The 22,500-nt window shown below is 49.0% G+C and overlaps 3 protein-coding genes and 1 long non-coding RNA gene across 11 annotated transcripts in view; 1 reads left to right on the top strand and 3 right to left on the bottom strand.

Moving 5' to 3' along the window:
• LOC118314321 (dynamin-1) overlaps positions 1-4,251 on the bottom strand; it is a 12,330-nt gene extending 8,079 nt beyond the window's left edge. For 2 of the 4 annotated variants that reach the window (XM_035640700.2, XM_035640703.2), the window contains exons 1-7: positions 3,801-4,250; positions 2,759-2,832; positions 2,519-2,668; positions 1,850-2,053; positions 844-942; positions 247-407; positions 1-19 (exon numbers count right to left, since the gene is read on the bottom strand). The exon at positions 1-19 is cut by the window's left edge and continues 124 nt beyond it. In XM_035640700.2, the coding sequence (XP_035496593.1) occupies positions 1-19; positions 247-407; positions 844-942; positions 1,850-2,053; positions 2,519-2,668; positions 2,759-2,832; positions 3,801-3,961 (868 nt within the window). In that variant the 5' untranslated portion in view covers positions 3,962-4,250. Of the gene's footprint in view, positions 20-246; positions 408-843; positions 943-1,849; positions 2,054-2,518; positions 2,669-2,758; positions 2,833-3,800 lie in introns of those variants that run through there. The other 2 variants (XM_035640701.2, XM_035640702.2) reach the window with 2 other exon arrangements.
• A 751-nt stretch (positions 4,252-5,002) lies between these two features.
• Positions 5,003-16,748, bottom strand: dab2ipa (DAB2 interacting protein a). 4 transcript variants are annotated; one of them, XM_047329210.1, is made up of 24 exons: positions 16,563-16,748; positions 16,241-16,370; positions 15,954-16,072; positions 15,526-15,628; positions 14,278-14,396; positions 13,879-13,979; positions 13,147-13,206; positions 12,332-12,476; positions 12,072-12,244; positions 11,698-11,969; positions 10,995-11,203; positions 10,777-10,921; positions 10,539-10,683; positions 10,117-10,353; positions 9,602-9,791; positions 8,676-8,911; positions 8,466-8,557; positions 7,903-8,379; positions 7,423-7,700; positions 7,011-7,124; positions 6,816-6,938; positions 6,629-6,708; positions 6,428-6,515; positions 5,003-5,899 (listed from the first exon to the last, which is right to left on the bottom strand). In XM_047329210.1, the coding sequence occupies exons 2-24, from the start codon at positions 16,299-16,301 to the stop codon at positions 5,729-5,731; spliced, it is 3,738 nt and encodes a 1,245-aa protein (XP_047185166.1). In that variant the 5' UTR covers positions 16,302-16,370; positions 16,563-16,748; the 3' UTR covers positions 5,003-5,728. The 4 variants fall into 4 exon arrangements, with proteins under 4 accessions (XP_047185166.1, XP_035496592.2, XP_047185167.1 ...); XM_035640699.2 differs by lacking the exon at positions 13,147-13,206 and having other exon boundaries at positions 16,563-16,747; XM_047329211.1 differs by lacking the exon at positions 16,563-16,748 and having other exon boundaries at positions 15,954-16,032.
• On the top strand, positions 11,199-11,660 carry LOC118314329. The gene is made up of 2 exons (XR_004794632.1): positions 11,199-11,340; positions 11,444-11,660. It is a non-coding gene; the product is annotated as an uncharacterized LOC118314329 (long non-coding RNA).
• An 84-nt stretch (positions 16,749-16,832) lies between the features above and the next one.
• On the bottom strand, positions 16,833-22,480 carry phf19 (PHD finger protein 19). Of its 2 annotated transcripts, XM_035640710.2 has the most exons (14): positions 22,237-22,480; positions 21,485-21,668; positions 21,301-21,382; positions 21,101-21,208; positions 20,593-20,687; positions 20,352-20,500; positions 20,181-20,276; positions 19,912-20,101; positions 19,750-19,817; positions 19,014-19,160; positions 18,862-18,922; positions 18,690-18,775; positions 18,527-18,616; positions 16,833-18,454 (listed from the first exon to the last, which is right to left on the bottom strand). In XM_035640710.2, exons 2-14 carry the CDS (start codon positions 21,665-21,667, stop codon positions 18,115-18,117), a joined length of 1,695 nt encoding a protein of 564 aa, XP_035496603.1. In that variant the 5' UTR covers position 21,668; positions 22,237-22,480; the 3' UTR covers positions 16,833-18,114. The 2 variants fall into 2 exon arrangements, with proteins under 2 accessions (XP_035496603.1, XP_035496604.1); XM_035640711.2 differs by lacking the exon at positions 22,237-22,480 and having other exon boundaries at positions 21,088-21,208; positions 21,485-21,545.
• Positions 22,481-22,500: the final 20 nt, after the last annotated feature.

Genomic DNA, 22,500 nt, shown 5'->3' with positions numbered 1-22,500 from the left:
GGATGTGGTTGGTCAGTTGCTAGAGGTAACGGTATGATTACAGAAGAAGCAGAGCATTATGGGAAGAATCTGACTCTGAAGAGATGGGGAGGACGTTCTGAGGACATTTAGATCTTCACTGAACCTATGGAAGACATTCTGAGGAACCTCAGAAGATTAGAAGAATCGATCAGAGATCTGTCTTTCAGAAGGTCAAACAATTAGAGAATTTCTCAGAGTAACTTGAAGACGAATCTCTTGTATTACCTGGTTAAGAATTTTCTGGAGGAAGGCGGTGCCCATGTGGTCGGCCAGGTGTCGATACGACGGGTGAGACAGGAAGAATTTCCTCTCAGCCTGAAGTGCTGCAGTGATATCTTTCCTCCCGTCGATGTCCTTCTGACTGCGATTCACCACCCCGATGTAACCTGAGAGTCAGAGTGTTTTATCGTCTTTGTATCAGGATATCAGTTGCTATGGTTACCTCATGTTTATACACCTGTGCTTCTGGTGAAGAACAGGTTGGGGTTTCTACTACAGATCTTCAGCGGTTTTCTTCCTGCTCTGTGACAAACTGAGCTATTTTGACCTGTGGCGTTCCACAGGGATCCATCCTGGGCCCTGTCTCATTCTCCCTGTACAGTCTCAATCGATTGGTCTCTTACCATTAACCAGGGAACTTCCAATCTGACCAGTTTAAGAAGGTCAGTTCTTGTATTTTCTGCTTTCAAATGGTCAGAAAATGACCTTCCCAAGTATTCCCACCAAAATCTGTAAGTGCGTTGTTGAGTTAAGATGAATACATGTTTTTTTTCAAACAACCATTCAGAAAGCAGAACTCTTTGTGATGCAATGTATCTGTACCTCTGCGGAGTGGCAGCAATTTGTTCTCCAGAATGTCTCTGGCATCGGTTCCTTCATCCATCAAATCCAGTTTGGTGATCACACCAATGGTCCTCAGACCTGAACACAAGGAGGATGAGAGGAAAGTGGATGTAGAAGGTGTGGAGGATGAGGATGATGTAGGGGGTGTGGAGGATGTAGAAGGTCTAGAGGATGTAGAAGGTGTGGAGGATGTAGGAGGTCTAGAGGATGTAGGAGGTGTGGAGGATGTAGGAGGTCTAGAGGATGTAGGAGGTGTGGAGGATATAGGAGTTGTGGAGGATGAAGGAGGTGTAGAGGATGTAGAAGATGTGGAGGATGTAGGAGGTCTAGAGGATGTAGAAGGTCTGGAGGATGTAGGAAGTGTAGAGGATGTAGTAGGTGTAGAGGATGTAGAAGGTGTGGAGGATGTAGGAGGTCTAGAGGATGTAGAAGGTGTGGAGGATGTAGGGGGTGTAAAGGATTTAGAAGGTGTGGAGGATGTAGGAGGTCTACGGGTTGTAGAAGGTGTGGAGGATGTAGGAGGTCTAGAGGATGTAGAAGGTGTGGAGGATGTAGTAGGTGTGGAGGATGTAGGAGTTGTGGAGGATATAGGAGGTGTAGAGGATTTAGAAGGTGTGGAGGATGTAGGAGGTCTACAGGTTGTAGAAGGTGTGGGGCATGTAGGAGATCTAGAGGTCGTAGGAGATGTGGAGGATGTAGGAGGTGTAGAGGATTTAGAAGGTGTGGAGGATGTAGGAGGTGTAGAGGATATAGAAGGTGTGAAGGATGTAAGAGGTCTAGAGGATGTAGGAGGTCTGGAGGATGTAGGAGGTGTAGAGGATGTAGGAGGTCTGGAGGATGTAGGAGGTGTAGAGGATTTAGAAGGTGTGGAGGATGTAAGAGGTGTAGAGGATATAGAAGGTGTTAAGGATGTAGGAGGTCTAGAGGATGTAGGAGGTGTGGAGGATGGAGGAGGTCTACAGGACGTAGGTTTAGGTGAACTGACCCTGCGGGTCGACCTCCTTGGCGATCTTCAGAGCGTCAGAGTTGGCGAGGTCAGAGTTGGCAGGAGAAACAGCCAATAGGAGGCAGTTGTCCTTGGTGACAAACTGCATCAGCATTTCTCTGATCTGGTGCTCGATGTCGGCCGGTTGGTCGCCCACCGGGACCTTCGTCATCCCGGGAAGATCCACCAGGGTCAAGTTCAACACTGAGCACAGTCGGCATGGGCGGATTGATTTATTGATTTATTGGTTAGTTTGTGAGTGGAGTGTGTGTCTCAGTGTGTCTCAGTGTGTGTGTCAGTATGTCTCAGTGTGTGTGTGAGTCTCAGTGTGCGTGTGTGTGTGTGTCAGTGTGGGTGCGTGTGTGTGTGTCTCAGTGTGTGTGTGTGTGTGTGTCAGTGTGTCTCAGTGTGTGTGTGTGTGTGTGTGTGTGTGTGTCTCAGTGTGTGTCTCAGTGTGTGGGTGTGAGTGGGTGTCAGTGTGTGTGTGTGTGTGTGTGTGTGGGTGTCAGTGTGTGTGTGTGTGTGTGTGTGTGTGTGTGTGTGTGTGTGTGGGTGTGTGTGTGTGTGTGTGTGTGGGTGTGTGTGTGTGTGTGTGTGGGTGTGTGTGGGTGTCAGTGTGTGTGGGTGTGTGTGGGTGTGTGTGGTTGTCAGTGTGTGTGGATGTGTTACCATGAGGGGAGTAGACTCTCAGGTTGATGGGGACCGGACTGATTCCTTTGTTCTGTCCCGTCACTCGATCCGTTTCAGCTTCGATCTCCTGACGAACTTCATCAAAGTCGGTGAACTTCTTCCCTTTGCAGTGGAGGAACTCTGCAAACTCTGACAAGTCAAACGTAAACCTGCTCTATCAGAGTCTGAGATGAATGATAGTGAATATGAATCTGTGTCTGCAGTGAGCGGTCGTCTCACCTGTGGGACAGTTGATGAGCTGCAGCACCAGGGGGCGTCGGGTCACGATACCGGACCCTCGGGGGAGGAAGTCTCTGTGGGGGAGACTTCAGGTCAGTTTGTTCCTGATGATCCATAAAACCTGACATAGACTCTTGTGAAGCCGGAGTTCTGTGTCCTGACCAGCAGGGGGCGCCTCCACTTCGCACTTGATTCATAACGTCAGTAAACATTTTCTTGAGGAGTTTATGATTCCTGATGTTCATTTTGCGCATTATGGTCCATTTACAGTCACATAGACCATAAAGCACCAGATGTGTTAGGTGTATTTTTACAGTATGATTGACAGCTGGTTTGTCCAATGGATGCAGGTCACAGGTGTAGGTGGACGTGCAGTGGACGAGCTCTCAGTCAGGCCACGCCCCCACAGCTCCATGCATGGTTAATTTTTAAAAAAAAATCAAGATGGCGCCAAACTGGAGGCTTCAACGCGTCACTTCAGAAACCAGCGAGCTTGTTTCTTGTCTGTGATCTAAAGTAATCTGGTGAATATGTAATCTGTTTAATCTCAAGTGAGTAACGTTATATTATTATTATTATTATTATTATTATTATTATTATTATATGTGATATATTATATAACCTAATGTCAGTGACTGAGTGAGCTCTCAATTCATGCAGCGGCTTCTCTGTTTAACCCCCCCCCCCCCCCGACAGACAGACAGGCAGGCAGGCAGGCAGGCAGACAGACAGACAGACAGGCAGACAGGCAGACAGACAGACAGGCAGAAAGGCAGACAGGCAGGCAGGCGGGCAGACGGGCAGACAGACGGGCGGGCAGACAGACAGACAGACAGGCAGGCAGGCAGGCAGGCAGGCAGACAGGCAGGCAGACAGACAGACAGACAGGCAGGCAGGCAGACAGACAGACAGACAGACAGGCAGGCAGGCAGACAGACAGACAGGGAGGCAGGCAGGCAGGCAGACAGACAGACAGCCAGGGAGGCAGGCAGGCAGGCAGACAGACAGACAGACAGGCAGACTTGCAGACAGGTGCACTCACTTGCCCACGAAGTTCTCCAGCACCGAGCTCTTGCCGGCGCTCTGCCCGCCCACCACCGCGATCTGCGGCAGGTCGAGGCTCGAGTTGTGGCCGATGGAGGAGAAGGCGTCCTGCAGCTGGTTCACCAGCGGGATGAGCTCCTCCATGCCCCGGTTCCCCATGACGGAGAGACAGGTGGACAGACAGACAGACAGACCGACAGACAGGTGGAGGCTGGTGATGGAGAGACAGACAGAGATGCAGCAGCTGATCTGTCTGTCGCTCCGTCCTCCTGTCTCACGTCGCGCGTCTGTTCCTCGTGCAGCTGTGAATGAGTCCGATCAGTGAATCGATAATCAGCCTGAAATGAATATCGATGATGATGATGTTCCTCCAGCTGTGACCTTCAGCTCCTCATCCTCCTCCTCTGCAGACAGCGACACACACACACACACACACACACACACACACACACACACACATCCGGTACGGGGCTTCAGAATAAAAGCCCGTTTTGTAGCTGATCAGTTCATATTGATTAACACAGAAATAATATGTCAGTTCACACATCGTCTCTGACATCACGATGAGACGTCAAGTCGTCTATGACGTCACTCAGTGTTGTTGCTTCAACTCAAACTTGTTTAGTTGTTAAATAACAAACAGTTAAACTACATCATGATGCCTTTATTTTGAAAGCTAGATGCCGTTGTGTTGGTGTTTACTCCTGAGGAGACGTGATGCACCGCCGCAGTTCCTCTTCACGAACACCAGGATGCGCTGGAGAGACTTTCTGTTGGGGGTTTCTTGTCTTTACCTTTTCTTTAATCTTGTGTTTCGTGTTTTACTTTGAAGTCACTCTCCTTGTGTCTCTTTACTTCCTGTTCTCCTGGGTCTCATTGGTTGATTGTCTGTCCAGTTAGCTCCGCCTCCCTCGTGTATATAGTCTGTAGTTATTATTCGGTCCTACCCTGAATAATGTTTATGATTTGAATGATTTGATTGAATCTTTTTTCCTATTTTCAGTTTTGTCAAAAATTTAATTTAATTAACAAGAACTAAAACAGTGGAAAGAAAAAACGTGGAGAAGCAGTAGCTTGTCATTGGTCGGCTGCCTGTTATACCTGTAGCCCCTCCCCCACAGTCAGGTGTTATACCTGCGGCGGAGTGGCTCTATTGTTGTGTGTCACTCCTGTTAATCATCATCACCATAGCAACAGTTCGATAGTGTAACAGTTTATTGGAGTATCTCTATAAATATTGATATTGATAAATAACAATAAAAGGATCTATAACAGAACATACAGTGAACAACAGACGACACGTCAGTAGAGTTCAGTGTGTGTGTGTGTGTGTGTGTGTGTGTGTGTGTGTGAGAGAGAGAGAGAGTGTGAGTGAGAGTGTGAGTGAGTGTGTGTGTGCGTAAGTGTGTGTGTTCACAAACTATTCATCACAATTGAACTGTTTCACAATAGAATCTGATGTTTACATTAAAATCAGTAGAATTTTCTTTAACAACAAACTAACGATTCATCTGGAGTCAACAGTTTCCCTCTGCTGCCACACTCACGCTAAGCTAGGCTAAGCTCAGCTAACGGGCATAACCAGGACCTGTGTCTATACACACACATGAATCAGACCAAACTGTTGCACTGTTCCTTTAAAACTGACCAGAGTAATTTACAACTGGAGTTGAGCCACAGATTTGAGCTCTGAACAGGAAGTACCAACAGAAACAGGATATGATGTCAGACATTCAAAGAAGAAACATGCAAAACAAAACCAGAGCTGGTCGGTGACCTAGGAACAGGTCAGAGGTCAGATTTGTCACTTCAGAAGGTGATGGTTGACTGACAGGTCTGTGGTAACGACAACGTTGATTGGTTGATTAAAAAAAAGAAGGTGTGGTCAATGAGTTATTACCCCCCACAGTCACAACCAATCAGAGCTCAGCAGTTGCCAGAGTTGCGGAACTCTCCGTTCTCGGTGATCTGCAGGGATGATGTGTTGCTAGGAGACAGGCCGTTCCTTTGTGATGTCACGGCGTAACGCTCTTTCAGCTGAGTCAGCGCCGCCATCAGGCGAGAGTTCGCCGCGTCGAGGCTCGCTATCCTCTTCTCCTGAGAGACAGACGGGTGAGAGAGAGACGGGTGAGAGACAGACGAGTGAGAGAGAGACGGGTGAGAGACAGACGGGTGAGAGACAGATGGGTGAGAGACAGACGGGTGAGAGACAGACGGGTGAGAGAGAGAGACGAGTGAGAGACAGACGGGTGAGAGACAGACGGGTGAGAGACAGATGGGTGAGAGGCAAACGGATGAGACAGACGGGTGAGAGACAGACGGGTGACAGAGAGAGAGACGAGTGAGAGACAGACGGTTGAGAGACAAACGGTTGAGATTCAGAAGGATGAGAGACAGACAGGTGAGAGACAGACGGGTGAGAGACAGATGGGTGAGAGACAGACAGGTGAGAGAAAGACGGATGAGAGACAGACGGGTGAGAAACAGACGGGTGAGAAACAGACAGGTGAGAGACAGGCGAGTGAGAGACAGACGAGTGAGAGACAGACGGGTGAGAGACAGACGGGTGAGAGACAGACGAGTGAGAGACAGACAGTTGAGACAGACAAGTAGACAGACAGGTACCTGTGCCTCTATGATCTTCTGTTTGGAGTCGACCACAGCCTGCATGTCAGAGTGATCCTTCTTCAACTCCTCTTCTACTGCCATCAACCTGCAGACAGACAGGTATCACTGTTACTGACAGACAGGCAGACATACAGGCAGACAGACAGACAGACAGGTCTCCCTGTTACAGACAGACAGGCAGGCAGACAGACAGGTCACCTGCTGATGATGCTGTTCATCTGCAGGTCCTTGTCGTCCTGGAGTCTCCTCAGTCGACTCTCTGTGTCCTCCAGTCGAGCCTGAAACACAAACAGTCTATTGGTCCAGCAGGTCATGTGACCGTGTGATCAGCCAGGAGGAGGCGCTGCCGCCCCTCCGCCTCCTGATGGATCTGATCATAACTCACCTGGTACTCCTGCAGGATGCGCTGGTTCTGTTGGTCCTGAACCATCAGACGAGCTTCACACTCGTCCTGACGCAGAGCGGCAACTCGCAACTTCTCCTGCAGCAACGCAATCTCCTGCTGGTACTGCACACACACACACACACAGTCAGTTCCAGCAGAACAGAACCAGCAGAACCAGTAGGAGGAGCTTCATACTTTCTCGACGAGGGCGTCGTCATGGCGATCGTCCTCCGTGTCGCCGTAGGAGGAGGCGGAGTTCATGTTGAGCAGCCAGGCAGCAGTACGGTCCAACGCACAGGGGGAGGGGGCCTACACACACACATAGGTGGTGTCACCATAGCAACATGTAGAGCTGTGTTCATGTTATTACACATAATGAAAACGTCTGTGATGTCACTGTGACGCTGACATGTGTTTTAGGCACAAAGTGGGGCCACATGGGGGCGGGGCCGCGTGGGGGCGGGGTCACCAGGGGGCAGGGCTACTGTCACCAGTAAACTGTATGTTAAACCTTCCTCAACATGACAATTATTAGTGATTCAGGTTTTGAGCTGAGTTTGATCAATATGACATATTTGTAATGTTGCCGTGGTGAGCGCCTGGTTACCTTGGCAGCAGGTCGTTGTTTCTCGGGACTGTCTCCTTTAGACGACGACGACGTCTGTCTGAGCCGCGTCTGGCCGCTGCTCGGCCAATCGGGGCTCGATGACATCATGCTGCCGGAGGCGGGGCGAGGAGGGTAGGCAGAGGCCCCACCGCTGCCGCTGAGCATGCTGGGAGGTGTGCGGCCTCGAGGGGGTCCCGGGGGAGCAGAGTTGGGGGGAGGAGGTTGATCGATGCGTCTCTGAGGACCTGATGAGTTCTGACGAGGGGGGGCGGAGCCACCTGAGGGGGAGGAGCAAGTTAAGGACAACAAAAGACCGATGTTCATAGTGTGTGTGCTTCTGTTTTGAATTATTTATAATATGTTATTAAATAATATCAAAACTAATAAATAATACATGATATGAGTTATATCACTAATATCTAAAGTGATATATTTATAGTTTTATTGTATTAATTTATGAATGTTATGAATGTCATGAACCTGTCATTGTCTCGCTCAGCACTCGTCTGGAATATTCTTCTCCACTGCTGCTGCTCGACATGGCAGACGCCGCCCCGCCCCTCTCCCCCCTCTCCCCCCCTCCCAGCCCAACAGACATCTGGGTAAGGAAAGCTGGTTTTGTTGCCATGGCGATTCTTTCATCAGCGTTCCCCTGAGACCCGGCGGAGCCGTCTGAGGGCGTGGCCTCCGCCTGCTGCTTGGGTTGTCGTGGGGACGTGGTGGTCATGTGATACACCGGGTTCTGGAAGGAGAGAGGGAGGAGCCCCGTCCTGCGCTGCCATTGGCTGTCATCAAGGCCATCGCAAGGGGAGGAGTCCTGCAGGTCGACCTGAGAAAGACTGCGGCTCTCATTGGTCAGCTCTGGCACCTCCCTCCTGGCTCCATTTGTCATATCAAACCCCTCGTTCTCATTGGGCTCAGAGTAGGAAGAGCTCGGGGCAGGAGAGCCCCGCAGACCTACAGGAAGTGACATCACAGTGGTCAGAGGACACAGACTAGCAACGTGGAAGCTAATTGGCTCAAGATCAGAGATCAAAGGTCACCTGACGCAGGCTGCAGACTGGATCCTTTAGTGACGAAAAACAAATCTTTGTTTTCTGGGGTTGGAGACGGAAGTCTGGTGAAGTCCACCAGACTACACACACACACAAACACACACACACACACACACAATATTGTTAATTAACTGATGTGATTGTCACCATAGCAACGCAGTCTACTGTTTGATGCTAATGCTAACAGGAAGCGCTAACCCTCCGTCCAGTCCGACGCCTCCCTGAAGGCCAATTGAGGGATTACAGGTGGCCAGAGGGGGGGAGAGGGGCGGTGACAGGGGGGGTGGAGAGAGCGGGGGAGGAGACACCACCCGCTGAGGCTCTGGAGAGGAAACAGACACGCCCCCCGGGTTAGCCACGCCCCCTGGGTTAACCAGCGCCATCGACACATCTCTGAGGATCCGAGGGAGAGGACTGAGCTTCGAAAGAGACGCCTGGAGACAGACAGGTGAAGAGAGAGACAGGTAGAGAGAGAGAGACAGACAGGTGCAGAGAGAGAGAGACAGGTGGAGAGAGAGATGGGTGGAGAGAGAGAGAGAGACCGGTGGATAGAGAGACGGGTGGAGATAGAGAGAGACCGGTGGATAGAGAGACGGGTGGAGATAGACAGACAGGTGGAAAGAGAGGGAGAGAGACAGGTGGAGATAGACAGACAGACGGGTGGAGATATACAAGAAAGGTGGAGAGAGACAGGTGGAAAGAGAGGGAGAGAGACAGGTGGAGATAGACAGACAGGTGGAGAGAGAGGGGGGTAGAGAGAGAGATAGTTGAATCATAATTATTATTGGTTCATTGATGTTCACCTGTACAGGTGAGACTGATTAGGTCAGTGATGAGGTTGTGAGGAGATCAGTGATGAGGTCATGATGAGGCTGTGATGAGGTTGTGATTAGGTCGTGATGAGGTTGTGATTAAGTCATGATGAAGTTGTGATGAGGTCATGAGGAGGTCAGTGATGAGGTAATGATGAGGTTGTTATGAAATTGTGATGAGGTTGTGATTAAGTCATGATGAGGTTGTGAGGATGTCAGTGATGAGGTAATGATGAGGTTGTTATGAAATCGTGATGAGGTTGTGATGAGGTCGTGAATAGGTCGTGAGGAGGTCGTGATGAGGTCACTGACCTGGTCCAGCTCGGTGAGTAGCGTGTGCAGACTGGACAGTTCTCTCCCCAGGTCCATGTATCCATCGAACCCGGCCGTGTGGTTCAGTCCATCTGGGTTAGAGATCTCCTGAAGGAACCGCTGCATACTGCTCCACTGACGCTCCACAAAGTCATTCATGAACAACATGTATTCCTCCTTAGTGCCGAACCTGCAGGTACACACAGGTGCACACACACAGGTGCACACACACACACACACACACACACACACACACACACACACACACATACACAGGTACACACAGGTACAAAAAGGTAAACACACAGGTACACAACAGGTACACACACACACAGGTACACACAGGTACAAGAAGGTAAACACACACACACACACACACACACACACACACACACACACACACACACACAGGTACAAACAGGTAAACACACAGGTACAAACAGGTAAACACACAGGTACACACAGGTGAACACACAGGTAAACACACACGTACACACAGGTACACACAGACTTACTTGCTGAAGTTGGCGAGGGTCTGGATGACCTTGGCGATGAGGGTCAAGGTTCTCGCCGTGCGCTCGTCAGGATATTCCTGCATCAGGTCGAACAGCGATGGTGACATCACCGCTGGACACAGGAAGCGGAGGAACAACGAGGCGCTGATGAGGCGCTCGCTGATGTCGGGTCGCCCCCGGTTTCCACACTCCTGTCGCCATGACGCAAACACCTCCTTCAGCTCGCGGGGGAAGACCCTGGTGGATGACATCATACACTGAGGTGTTTCATCGCCATGTGTGTGTGTTTAGAGAGTGTGTTCAGAACGTGTGGGTCCAGAACGTGTGTTTGTTCAGAGTGTGTGTGTTCAGAACGTGTGTGAGATCAGAGTGTGTGTGTTCAGAGCGTGCGTGAGTTCAGAGTGTGTGTGTAAAGAGTGTACCTGTACGAGTCGAGTATCTTGCAGAAGGCTAGCTCGCAGCACATCCTCAGGTTGGCCTGGTGCTCGGCGAGGTCAGATGTCGAGCAGCGGGACGGGTCGACCTCACAGTTTTCATCAGACTCGTACAGAGCTTTGATGAACTCACCTGGACACAGGGAACACCTGAGTTAGCTCGTCGCTAACGCTAAGGTATCACTGCTGATCGATTAGTATTAATCAATAAGATGTGTGTGTGTACCGAGGGCATCCTGCAGATACTTCTGTCCAATCAGCTTCAGGTATTCCTCAATGCTTTTTGTCGCCAGTGTGTTCTCTCTGAAGATCAGTTGGTCGTTGTCACGGCAACGATCCACCTCTGACATCATCAGGTCCGTCAGGAAGTCCTGCAGACAGGGATCAAAGGTCAGAAGATGAATTCTGAAGGAGGGCGGGGTCAGGTGTAGGTGGCGGTGCTACCTTGGCCTTCCCGGTGCTGTGTAGGATGTGGACGAGCGCGGCGGCGAGCTCCTCCTTCGCTCGCAGGCTGATGGACGCCTCCAATGAGTTGCAGAGCAGCAGGTAGTTGGAGCTGATGAACTCTGCAAACTCTTTGTACTGCTCCATGGGCAGGATGACGATGCTCTGGTACCGAGCCTTGATCCGAACCATCGGCACCGACGACTTACCTGCAACACCAAGGTCGTCATTGACTTGATCAGAATATTAACAACCTGGACTGAGTTACAGGGTGACGACCTCCATCAGCTGATCTAAGATGGTGCCCAGGCTCACAGGGAGGAGACAAACAGGAAGAGTAACATCTGTACAGAGAACAACCCTCTTCACAAATACAACATCTGGCTTCATATAATATATAATATGTGACAGATTCATGTCAAACAGGAGAACTTGTGTTCTATCTTCAGGTTCTGTCCGACCTCAGAGAACAAGGGGCCAACGAAGGACAGTCAATCACTCTGTGAGCGACTAGCGATGCCTCGCCGCTCTACTGAACCACCCAGGATGCATTGCTTCTTTCAGCTGTTCATCTTTTGTGTGTGAATTTGTTTTGTATCACGAAATATGAAATGTGTGTATTGTTTGGTGTTTCCCCAAATGGATCAATAAAGTTTTCTGATTTAATCATCGGAGTCAGTGACAGAACAAGTGACGTACGTACCCCGAAGTGTACTGGGCGTGCTCACTGAGTACCACTTCTCCACCAACTGTCTGCCGGTCACCATGGTAACAGGGATGTTGACCAACCCAACGTAGCTGCTCTTGTCCTTCTTCCTCTTCCTGTCCGTGTCTTTGTAGAGGTGGAGGGTGACGTGGCTGACGGACGGAAGACTGTTAAAGTCAAAACGCTCTCCCCAGAAGATGTTGTCTGTCTTCAGCTTACAGGACGTCCGAGCGTAGAGGCTGTCGTCCAAACACAGCTCACAGAAGTACCTGAGGTACAAGTACTACAGTTACTACACACTGTACTACACACACAGCTCACAGAGGTACCTGAGGTACAGGTACCACAGTTACTACACACAGATTGCGGACCGTTTCTTGGCGGGCAGGTCCTTGGCCTCGATGACCCAGGTCGTCAGGACGTTCTCCAGCCTCCGGCTGTTGTCCTTGTTGGGGTGAACAGCTCTTCGCAGGTTCTCCATCCACTTGTCTCTCTCTGCTGCAGAGCGACAGGAGAAACACTTGGTGCCCGTCGAAGTCGTTACCTACGAGACAGATGGACAGAGGTCATCGCCACAGAAACACAGGGGTCAGTGTGCGGATGTCACAGTGTGTGTGTGTGTGGGTGTGACCTCGAAGCAGTAGTCCTGTCCCAGCAGGGACGAGTGCACTGGTTTGATGATCACTGATTGGTCCATCCTGAGCTCCAGGGACGACACACAGCCGGCGCTTAGCAACGAGTCCTGGCTACCACAACGCAGCCTCCGCATCACACACCTGAAAAACACACATGCACACACACAGTGTGTAACTCGTCATCGTGTCTCAACATGTGACGTTAGAACAAACTAGATGAAACGTTTGTGAAGAAGAAACAGTCAGAATCAACTGTATGACTTTATAAACTTTATTAATAAGTAATATAAGTTATTAATAAATCATGACTGTGTTTGATTGACAGGCGGTGACGTATCGGTGTCGACCAGTGGTCGCAGCAGCAAAAAACATTAAACTAGGTGACCTCTGACCTCTGAACACACCCTCCATTCGCTCTTTATCACTCATTATCTAAATAATCTGCTCACTGTTAGCTGCTAACATGCTAATTTCTCAGGGGTGTGTGTGTGTGTACTGTTGCTTAACCTTGTTTAGCTAAACATGTTGTCTTACAGCATGTGTTTAGCCTAGCCTCATGCAACATTCAATGCAAGCTGTGTGCAAGCTAAAGCCAGGCTAACACACATACACACACACACACACACACACAAACACACACACACACACACACACAGAAATGCATCATGCATGCTCATGCAAATCAGGTAGAAGACGCCACCATGTACACACACACAAACACACACACACACACACACTGCAGGAATTCACTGCAGCTCATTTATCTATTCAGACGCTCAGAGGACAAAGACACTTAATGCAGGAAACTCACCGAGCATTCTGGGTGAGGACGAGGAGGAGGAGGAGGAGGATGTTATAGAACCATGTTCTCCTTCAGTACAGAAAAGGAGGAGGAAGAAGATGGAGAACCTGCTGATCCTGACGCTGTCTGGTGGAAATGCTGAAGACCTGTCTGTCTGTCTGTCTGTCTGTCTGTCTGTGTTAGCTTGCTGCTACTGATGCTAGAGCTCTCTCTGTCTCTCTCTGTCTGTCTCTGTGACTCGTCCTTCCTCTCTGTGAGCAGTGGCCCCTCCCCTGCAGTGATGATGCCCTATTTCTTCTCTTCGTCTCCTCTCTCCTCCCGTCTCCTGTTACTCGCTCCTCTCTGTATTCCTTTAACCCACCCCCCATTGTGTGGGTGGTATTCAGGGATTACACCCCCCACATCAACCCCCTCCCTACTCCGTCTCCATCCAACAAAAACACATTAGGATTTATATTATATATGTGTGTATATACTGTAAATATATATATGTGTGTGTGTGTGTGTGTGTGTGTGTGTGTATATACACATATATACACACATAAATGTATATATATATATATATATATGTGTGTGTGTGACAACACACATGTCAACACCCATCAACACACATCTGGACCTGTGGGTACAGGTCTGGCCCAGCAGGGGGCCCCATTGTTTTGACCGTCCAGCAGAATCATTGATGTAACGTGTGTGTGTAACGTGTGTGTAACATGTGTGTAACATATGTGTGTGTGTCACCTGGTGTCGGCGGCGGCAACCTTCACGCTGCTCTGACGACAGAGTTTGGGCTGAGACCGAGTACGACGAAGAGACTGTTTCAACCTCCGGGACAGAAAACCCTGAGGAGGAGGAGTTTTCAGTGAAGTATGAACCCCCCTGTTCTCACAGGTCAACGGTCAAGAAATTAGAGAACGTCTGCTGATTGAATCTGTACGTTCACTGACAATCGTTAACTTGTGATGCAGTACTTTTACTTGTGATGAAGTACTTTTACTTGTGAGGAAGTACTTCTGCTTGTGATTAAGTACTAAGTACTTTTAAACAATGGCATTTCTACTTTTACTTGAAGTACAGGATCTATGATGTTACGTGTTTGACAGGTAGGGGAAGCCAATCAGCTGATCTTCAGCCGGTTACCATGGAAGCAGCAGGCTGAGTCCAGTGTGTGTGCGTGTTCACTGTCACTCTGCCTGTGGGCGTGTCCACGGCGGAGCTGGTGGGCATGCTCTGTCGGCGCACCCCCCTCCCTGGAACATCTGAACAGACAGAATGCATCATGGGAGTGTTTGTAGTTTTTACCATTCGTCAGTCTGGTGACTGGCAGCTGTCAGTGGATGTGTTTGTTTTAATAAAGTTTGTATTGATTGTTGGTGTTGATGTTACACGCACACACACACACACACAGTCAGTTAGTCTTGAATGGGAAACAAGATCAGGGTTGGACCATAAGTCAAGGTCAACGACCTCCTCACAAAGGTCAACGACCTCCTCATGACCTCAGACAGTCGACATGTGAGATAAGTTGATCACAACATTCTCTTACAGACTCTAGAACATTAGATTAAAGTAACATCACTGGATGGTTTAAGTTTCTTATTTGACAGATTTCAGTTTGTTAACGTTCACAACAAATCTTCTGAGTGAGTCATGGAGTTCCACAAGGTTCTGTACTGGGACCGGTACTTTTCACTTTATATATTCTATATTATAAGAAAACACCGCATGCAGAAGACACCTAGCTGTATTTATCTATAAAGACAGATGAAACTAATCTGGAGACAAACTTCAGGACGTCTTAAAGACATAAAGACCTGATGTCTGAGGACATTGAACTAAAACACCTCAGAGAAACATGATCTGATCATATAGTTCCTGTACGTCATAACTTTATCCTCCAGCTCCACTGTGAGGAACCTTGATATCTTTGACCAGGACTTAGAAATATCAGAACATCAGAACATTTACAGTATGTGCATTAGATTGATTACTGTGACCTTTAACCTGATACTATGTGACCAGAGGAGACATCTGCGTTGCCATGGCGACTGACCTCAGATATCAGATTAAGAGATTATTATTGTGACATGTCACCGAGATTAACTGGACAAGCTAAATCCTGCTACAGTCGGCAAACCCACACACACACACACTCACACACACACTCTCACACACTCACACACAGACTGAGCCACGAAAATAACGATCATTTTGAAAAATATTTTCTCACCGTTTAAGTTGTCAAACCCAGAATTGAGGTCCGCGTCCATCATCTGTGTGTGTGTGTGTGTGTGTGTGTGTGTGTGTGTGTGTGGGTGTGTGTGTTTGTGTGTGTGTGTGTGTGTTCTTCTTCTGCAGCGGTTTTTAAACCCGTCTCATCTTCCTTACCTTTGTGGGCGGGGCAAGGAGGTGCTGAGGTCATGTGCAGAGTGTATCTTAGCAACCAAACTGTACAAGTCTCCGCCCTCTCTGCCAGAAGAAGAGGATGAACCTGAAAAAGAAGTTTAATTCAGAAACTTGATGCAGTTGATTAATAATATCTGGTTCCTTCAATATAAGAGTCCTGACACAAGAGAGTACAACATGTATCTGGTTATTAACTGTGTGTCACTGAGACACTTTATTGTGAAGGACTTCCTCCATGTTGACTGACATGTTCACAGAACTGATTCATATCACAATCAAATTCATTACTCTGAATCTAGATCTTTTCAAAATAAAAGTACCATCTTCCCTTCAAAGGCTTTTAGTGTGAAAACCCTCAGAGACATATTGTTGTTGTAGCTTCACACATGAAGGAGACTTTTGTTTTGTACCTCCAGGTTGTCGAGCATTAGTAACTCTGAGTCCGACAGGATGCAGAACATTTTACTCCAGATGTCAGGCTCAGCCTTCCTGCCACAAGACAGCCAATGGATGGAGGCACTCTTCAGCTCTGTGACATCATCACAACACCATAACATGACACAGTCGTACAAACACTGACAGAAGTACAGACAGGTGAAGTGTCTGTCAGTACTGAGGACAGACAAACTGTCTGTGGAAATTCAAACAGACCGACACAACCTGTCTCACCTGTGTCTTGGACACGTCATCAACTCACCAATCACGTCCATCCAGCCCAGGTGCTGACACCTGGACAGGTGTTTGACCAGCTGCTCCATGGCAACGGGATCCTTCACTGGGCAAAGAACTGCATTCTGGGTATTCACTCACCTGTCTGTCTCCACGCACTGCAGACAGGTAGAGACAGACAGATTAACAGGGACATTTAGAGACAGACAGGTAAACTTATAGACATGTAGAGACAGACAGGTAAACAAACAGTTAAACAGAGACATGAAGAGACAGACAGGTAAACTTACAGACAGGTAGAGACAGACAGGTAAACTTACAGACGTGTAGAGACAGACAGGTAAACTTACAGAAAGGTAGATGTTGATGTTACTTCGTTTCGTCTTCGTGTCTGTCACTTGTCCCGCTGAGACCACTTTACTTGTCTGTCTGAACACCTGTGTCTGTAGGGACCCTCAGGACAACGAACATCTGTCTGTCCGAGGGGACCCTCAGGACGATAAACACCTGAGCCGTCTGATACTTCAGGAACTTGTTGTTGTTCACGTTGTTTAAAACCTTAATTGTATTAACAGATTATCACCTGTCTCACTCTCACTGCTGCACACATACACAGAGGATCAAAGGTCAAACATATTTTTATTCCAGAGAAAGCTGGCAGCTGATTGGTCAGCTCAACAGACAAATAGTCACATGATCACAACAACCATCCGACAGACCAATGGCAGTGGAGCGTGGTTACCATGGCAGCGAGGAGGAGGAGCTGCAGGGTTAAAGTGACAGAGTGACAGTTTAACGTCTCAGAGACCGTTTGCATTTTTAGCATTCATCATTCAAAACAATGGGCTGTATTAGCTTTGAGCTAATCTCTGAATATTAATGTTGAACATATTAATATTTATCATAATAGCTTTTTAAAATATTCCTCTTAACGGCACACGGCTCCTGATCACTGATCAATGCCTGTGATCAATTATCAGTTTCAGTGGATGTTTGCATAGATACTGAACGTGACAATAGTGATAGTGCAAGAACACGCGTGAGTGATGAGACGACACATCTGAACAGGTTTACATGTCTGAACAGGTTGACACGTTTGAACAGGTTTACGGGGACACGTCTGAACAGGTTTACATGTCTGAACAGGTTTACGGGGACACACGTCTGAACAGGTTTACGGGGACACATGTCTGAACAGGTTTACATGTCTGAACAGGTTTACGGGGACACATGTCTGAACAGGTTTACATGTCTGAACAGGTTTACGGGGACACACGTCTGAACAGGTTTACAGGGACACAGGTCTGAACAGGTTTACATGTCTGAACAGGTTTACGGGGACACACGTCTGAACAGGTTTACATGTCTGAACAGGTTTACGGGGACACATGTCTGAACAGGTTTACATGTCTGAACAGGTTTACGGGGACACATGTCTGAACAGGTTTACGGGGACACACGTCTGAACAGGTTTACAGGGACACAGGTCTGAACAGGTTTACATGTCTGAACAGGTTTACGGGGACACATGTCTGAACAGGTTTACATGTCTGAACAGGTTTACGGGGACACACGTCTGAACAGGTTTACATGTCTGAACAGGTTTACGGGGACATACAGAAGGTTCTAATAGAAGCTGTTTGCTGGGACGTGATGATGAAGACAGTGGGGACGGACTGAGGAGACATACAGGGTTTGTGAGGACGTGTGTGGGACGCTGTTGTCTTGTTCCCTTTGAGAAACAAGACTTTGTGTTTATGATAAAATAAAAAGCGACAGTTGAAAAACATCAAGCTGTATTAAAATCGATGACCTCAGTAAAAGGGGTCAGTCAGGCAGGTTAACTGAGCTCTGACTGACCAATCAGCAAAGAGCTGAGAGGAGTAATCACATGTCAATATCCTAATATGGTGTTGTTCCCTCCCACTCCAGCAGGTACTGGACCGTCCCTTGAGGAGTGACACGTCGAGCTAGCACCTGGTACCTCTCCCCATTGGTAAGTCTGCCCGCTGCTCCAAAGTAGGAGGATATGGAGGAGTGGAGGTGGGAGGAGTCAGACGACAGCTGTGAGGAGTCAGAAAGGAAGTGGGAGGAGTCAGATGGCAGGTGATTTGTGGCTTGCGGATCCTCCAGAATCCCAGACAGCTCCTCCCCTCCAAGCTCCTCCCCCTCCTCACTGCGATTGGCCCACTGGCTGTAGCTGTTGCTAGGTAGCTTCCTCTTCCTGCTGCCGACCCTCCTCCTGCGGACACAGAGGTCAAAGGTCTCAGAGACTAAATCTGATGTCCTGAGAGAAGTGAGTGACCTGATGTACCTGAAGCTGTAGGAGGCGCTGGTGGAAGCAGAACCTGAGGTGGAGGCGTCGGTGGAGTCCTGATCGGTACTGACGGTTCTACTGGACGAACTGAGGAGGGAACGTTCACAGTGACCAGCTGAATATTGATTATCGGTGGACCTGATCGTATTGATCGTCTCACCTCTTGAGGCTCTGCAGTTCATCCAGGGTGAAGTCGAAGATGTTGGCCATGTGGTGGTTGGACGTCCAGCTGCAGGAAAACTCGCTCTGCGAACATCACACACCAAGAAACGTTAAGTCTCGAAATTGACTCCACGCTTCAGCAAACACGATACAGAGAAGAAGAGTCGTACGTTAGGAATGGCGTCTTCCAGCAGCCACTTGGACTTCCTGCTCTTCCTCTCGGCTGCGGTGCTGAACACAAACAGTGTTGGTAATGTTCACATGTCACGTGATACCTGAACAGCTCAGGTGACACAACCACCAGGTGAGTGAGGAAAACTACCTGTTTCGGACTACGCTCTTCTTACGCCCCCGCCCCCCTTCGTTCTGGGCACGCTCAGGAAAGAGCTTGGAGGGGGGGTTGGGGGGAACTCTGGTCCTCAGACGGAAGATGCACTTCCTTTTCTTGATCTCCTTCCCACACAGAAACCTGCACAGGTGAGCACAGGTGAACGTGGGAACAGTGGTTGGTGAACCAGGGCTGTGTCCGAAATCACCCCCTTACTGCTATATAGTGCACTAAATAGTGCCTTCGCCATTTTGTAGTGGTGTCCGAATTCTTAGTGAAATTTCATATACCCTATATAGTGCACTGATTGTATCCCAGAATGCATCGTGAAAAGTAGTGGACATCCGATGGTGACTAACCGAGCAATATATACCATGATGCATTGCGCTCGCTGCCTCGCGTCTCAGCCTTCTCTCTCTTCTTGTTCTATTTTCGCCTAATTTTTTGTCAAAAACCATTGGTTAATGGTTAAAATAGACACGGATATAAATATAAAAATATTTTTAAATATAATAGGATCGTCCACCGGCCGGCATCGTTGTAGTAACGTCATAATCCTACGACAAAAACATAATTACCATCGCGACTCAAGCAGTGTCCGAAATCGTAGCTGGTGAGTGACTATATAGGAACTACAACAAATTCCCTTTATAGTGAGGAGGGAGTAGTGAATGAGTGGGTGATTTCAGACACAGCCCAGGTGTATGAACTGAAACGGAGCGGTTCTTACTTGCTCTTGTATTTGTTCAGAGCGTCCAGAAGGTGCTGTCCCCTGTCTGCTGGAGGAGTGTTAGACAGCTACACAACAAACAAACAAACAAGAATTCAATTAGTAAAGTCTGGTCCACGTGTGGTCCAGGTCTAGTTTAGTCTGGTCCAGCCCAGTCCAAACCTTTCCGAGCTGTAGATGGTCCCAGTTGGCAGAGACGAAGGCGAGGATCTCGTCCAGCTCAAAGTACTTCTTCTTGCTGCTGACGGACAGGTTGTACAGAACCAGGTGGACCAGGTCGACCCACCTCAGAGACAGACGGCGGACGTACTCTGATCCTTTATTACACACGGAGCACAGGAAGAGGTAGAACCTGAGGAGGACGGGACACGTGAGGACACGTGACGACACAAGGACGAGCAGAGGAAGAGATACTGAGCGGGTCAGGTTACCGGTCTCCGAACATCATGGACTCCTGCAGACCCTGAGTACAGGCCTCGTGGAACCACTGCTGACACCTGAGGCACTGCAGCATCTTCAGGTACCACCTGCAAACACAGGACATCAGCTCAACACTCCACCACAGTGAGTCAGTAAGACTGTCTCTGATTGGTCCAACTTACTCTCCAGGGCCTCCACAGTAACAGTAACACTGCTGCTGATTGGTCCGGTGCTGGGAGTCCCAGTCCAGGGAGTCTGGGTCGTACAACAGAACCTGCTTCATGGCCGACAGCACCTTCGCTATAGGACCTTTCTTCAGGGCGCCCCCTTTCTGTTGGGAGGACACATGGATAGAGGCTGATGAGACAGACTGAAGAGTGTGTGTGTGTGTGTGTGTGTGTGTGTGTGTGTGTGTGTTTATACCCTAACAGCCAGAGCAAAGACACAGCGTCTACAGAACCAGGGACTGTGACTGTTGCTGCCCTCTACAGGAGGAACATGACACTGCTGGTGGAAACCTGAGAGACAAACAGAGAGACAGACAGAGACAGAGACAGATAGACAGACAGACAAAGAGAGAGACAATCAGACAGACAGAGAGAGACAAGACAGAGAGACAGAGACAGACAAACAAACAGAGACAAACAGACAGACAGAGAGACAGACAGGATCATTAAAATGTTGATTTAATAACATCAGTCAGTATAATAAAACACAGCATCACCATGAAGTTTGAGCTCCACCAATCAGTCGATGTTACAGTTAAGGATTGTGGGTAATGTAGTATTTCTCATCATACGGAGTTGAAGTTGAAGTTCTACAGGTTCATGTTCCATTGTTTCATAACCTCAGAGCTCGTGTTGACCAATAATCAAAATGTTGATGTGGAATATGAATCTATACCTGCTGTCTCTCTACCTGTCTCACTCACCGATGCCACACTTCCCACAGATGAGGATCTGGTTGTTCGATTGGCCGTCAGAGTTTGCCTCCACCCCCCGACACACAGAGCATCGAGGCTCCTCCCCCGGCAATCCAGCTGCAACATGATTGGACAAAAGGGTTGTGACCGAGCAGAGAGTCAGACACCTGATTGGCTCTGATGGGTCAGGTAACCTGTCTCACTCTCACCATGTTGGATGTCCTTCCAGAGAACCCAGAACTTGGAGTTATCCTCAAATGTGACGAAGCAACTGTGCCTGGGGGGGCTCACCTGTCCACCAATCACAACGCACACATGTACCACCAATCACAGCAGAAGTAAGTGTGTGTGTGTGTGTGTGTGTGTGTGTGTGTGTGTGTGTGTGTGTGTTACCCTCTGTATCTTGCCCAGGTAGTAGAGTCCATCTGACCAATGACAGAGGACGAACTGTCCGACACTTAGACTGGACTCCTCCCCTTCCTCTTCCTCCAGGCCCTGCCCCCTCTGACATGCCCCGCCCCCTGGGGACACCTGAGGCTCCAGATCACAGAAGGCTTCAACCAGGTCCTCAAACATGCTGCAGACAGACAGACAGGTGGTCAGACAAACAGACGGGTAGTCTGATAGACTGGTGGTCAGACAGACTTGTGGTCAGACAGACAGGTGGTCAGATAGACAGAAGGGTGGTCAGACAGACAGGCAGCCGGTCAGACAGACAGACAGTTGGTCAGACAGACAGGTGGTCGAACAGAAGGGTGGTCAGATAGACAGAAGGGTGGTCAGACAGACAGACGGTTGGTCAGATGGACAGACAGTCAGTCAGTGAGAGAGACAGACAGACAGACAGTCAGTCAGCAAAACAGACAGTGAGACAGGTTGTAGCTGTGAGTCATCTCTGAACTGTCAGGGGGATTTTGACAGGCGGAGCATGCGCAGTGTGTCCGTTAACTTACAGCAGATAACTGCGCGCGCGCGCGCGTACACACACACACACACACACACACACACACACACACACACACACAGGTAAATGTCCGGTAAAACCGGTGTTGACTCCGTTAATGTTACCGGACACAGCAGCGAGTCTGACCCGGGTTGAAGTCTCCGGTTAAACCGACACACATCACACATCAGAGCCGTCTTACCTCCTGCACCACAGACCGGCAGCGGGACAGACAGGTGGTCTGTGTCTTCAGTGGGTGTCCTCGGGGTCTGGGTCCGGGTCCGGGTCCGAGTCTGGGTCCTAGTCTGGGTCCGGGTCTGGGTCTCTTCTCTCTCTGGCGCTAAACTTCAAACTTCCACCGTCGCCATTTTTAACTTTTCCCGCGGATCACAAGGGGGCGGGTTTTATCATTTACATAAACTTCCTCATCACTGTCGTCATCATCATCATCGTCATCACGTCACCT

This window comes from Scophthalmus maximus, chromosome 19 (genome assembly GCF_022379125.1).
Source record: "Scophthalmus maximus strain ysfricsl-2021 chromosome 19, ASM2237912v1, whole genome shotgun sequence".
NCBI classification, from domain to species: domain Eukaryota; kingdom Metazoa; phylum Chordata; class Actinopteri; order Pleuronectiformes; family Scophthalmidae; genus Scophthalmus; species Scophthalmus maximus.
This window is presented reverse-complemented; position numbering and strand designations above follow the sequence as displayed.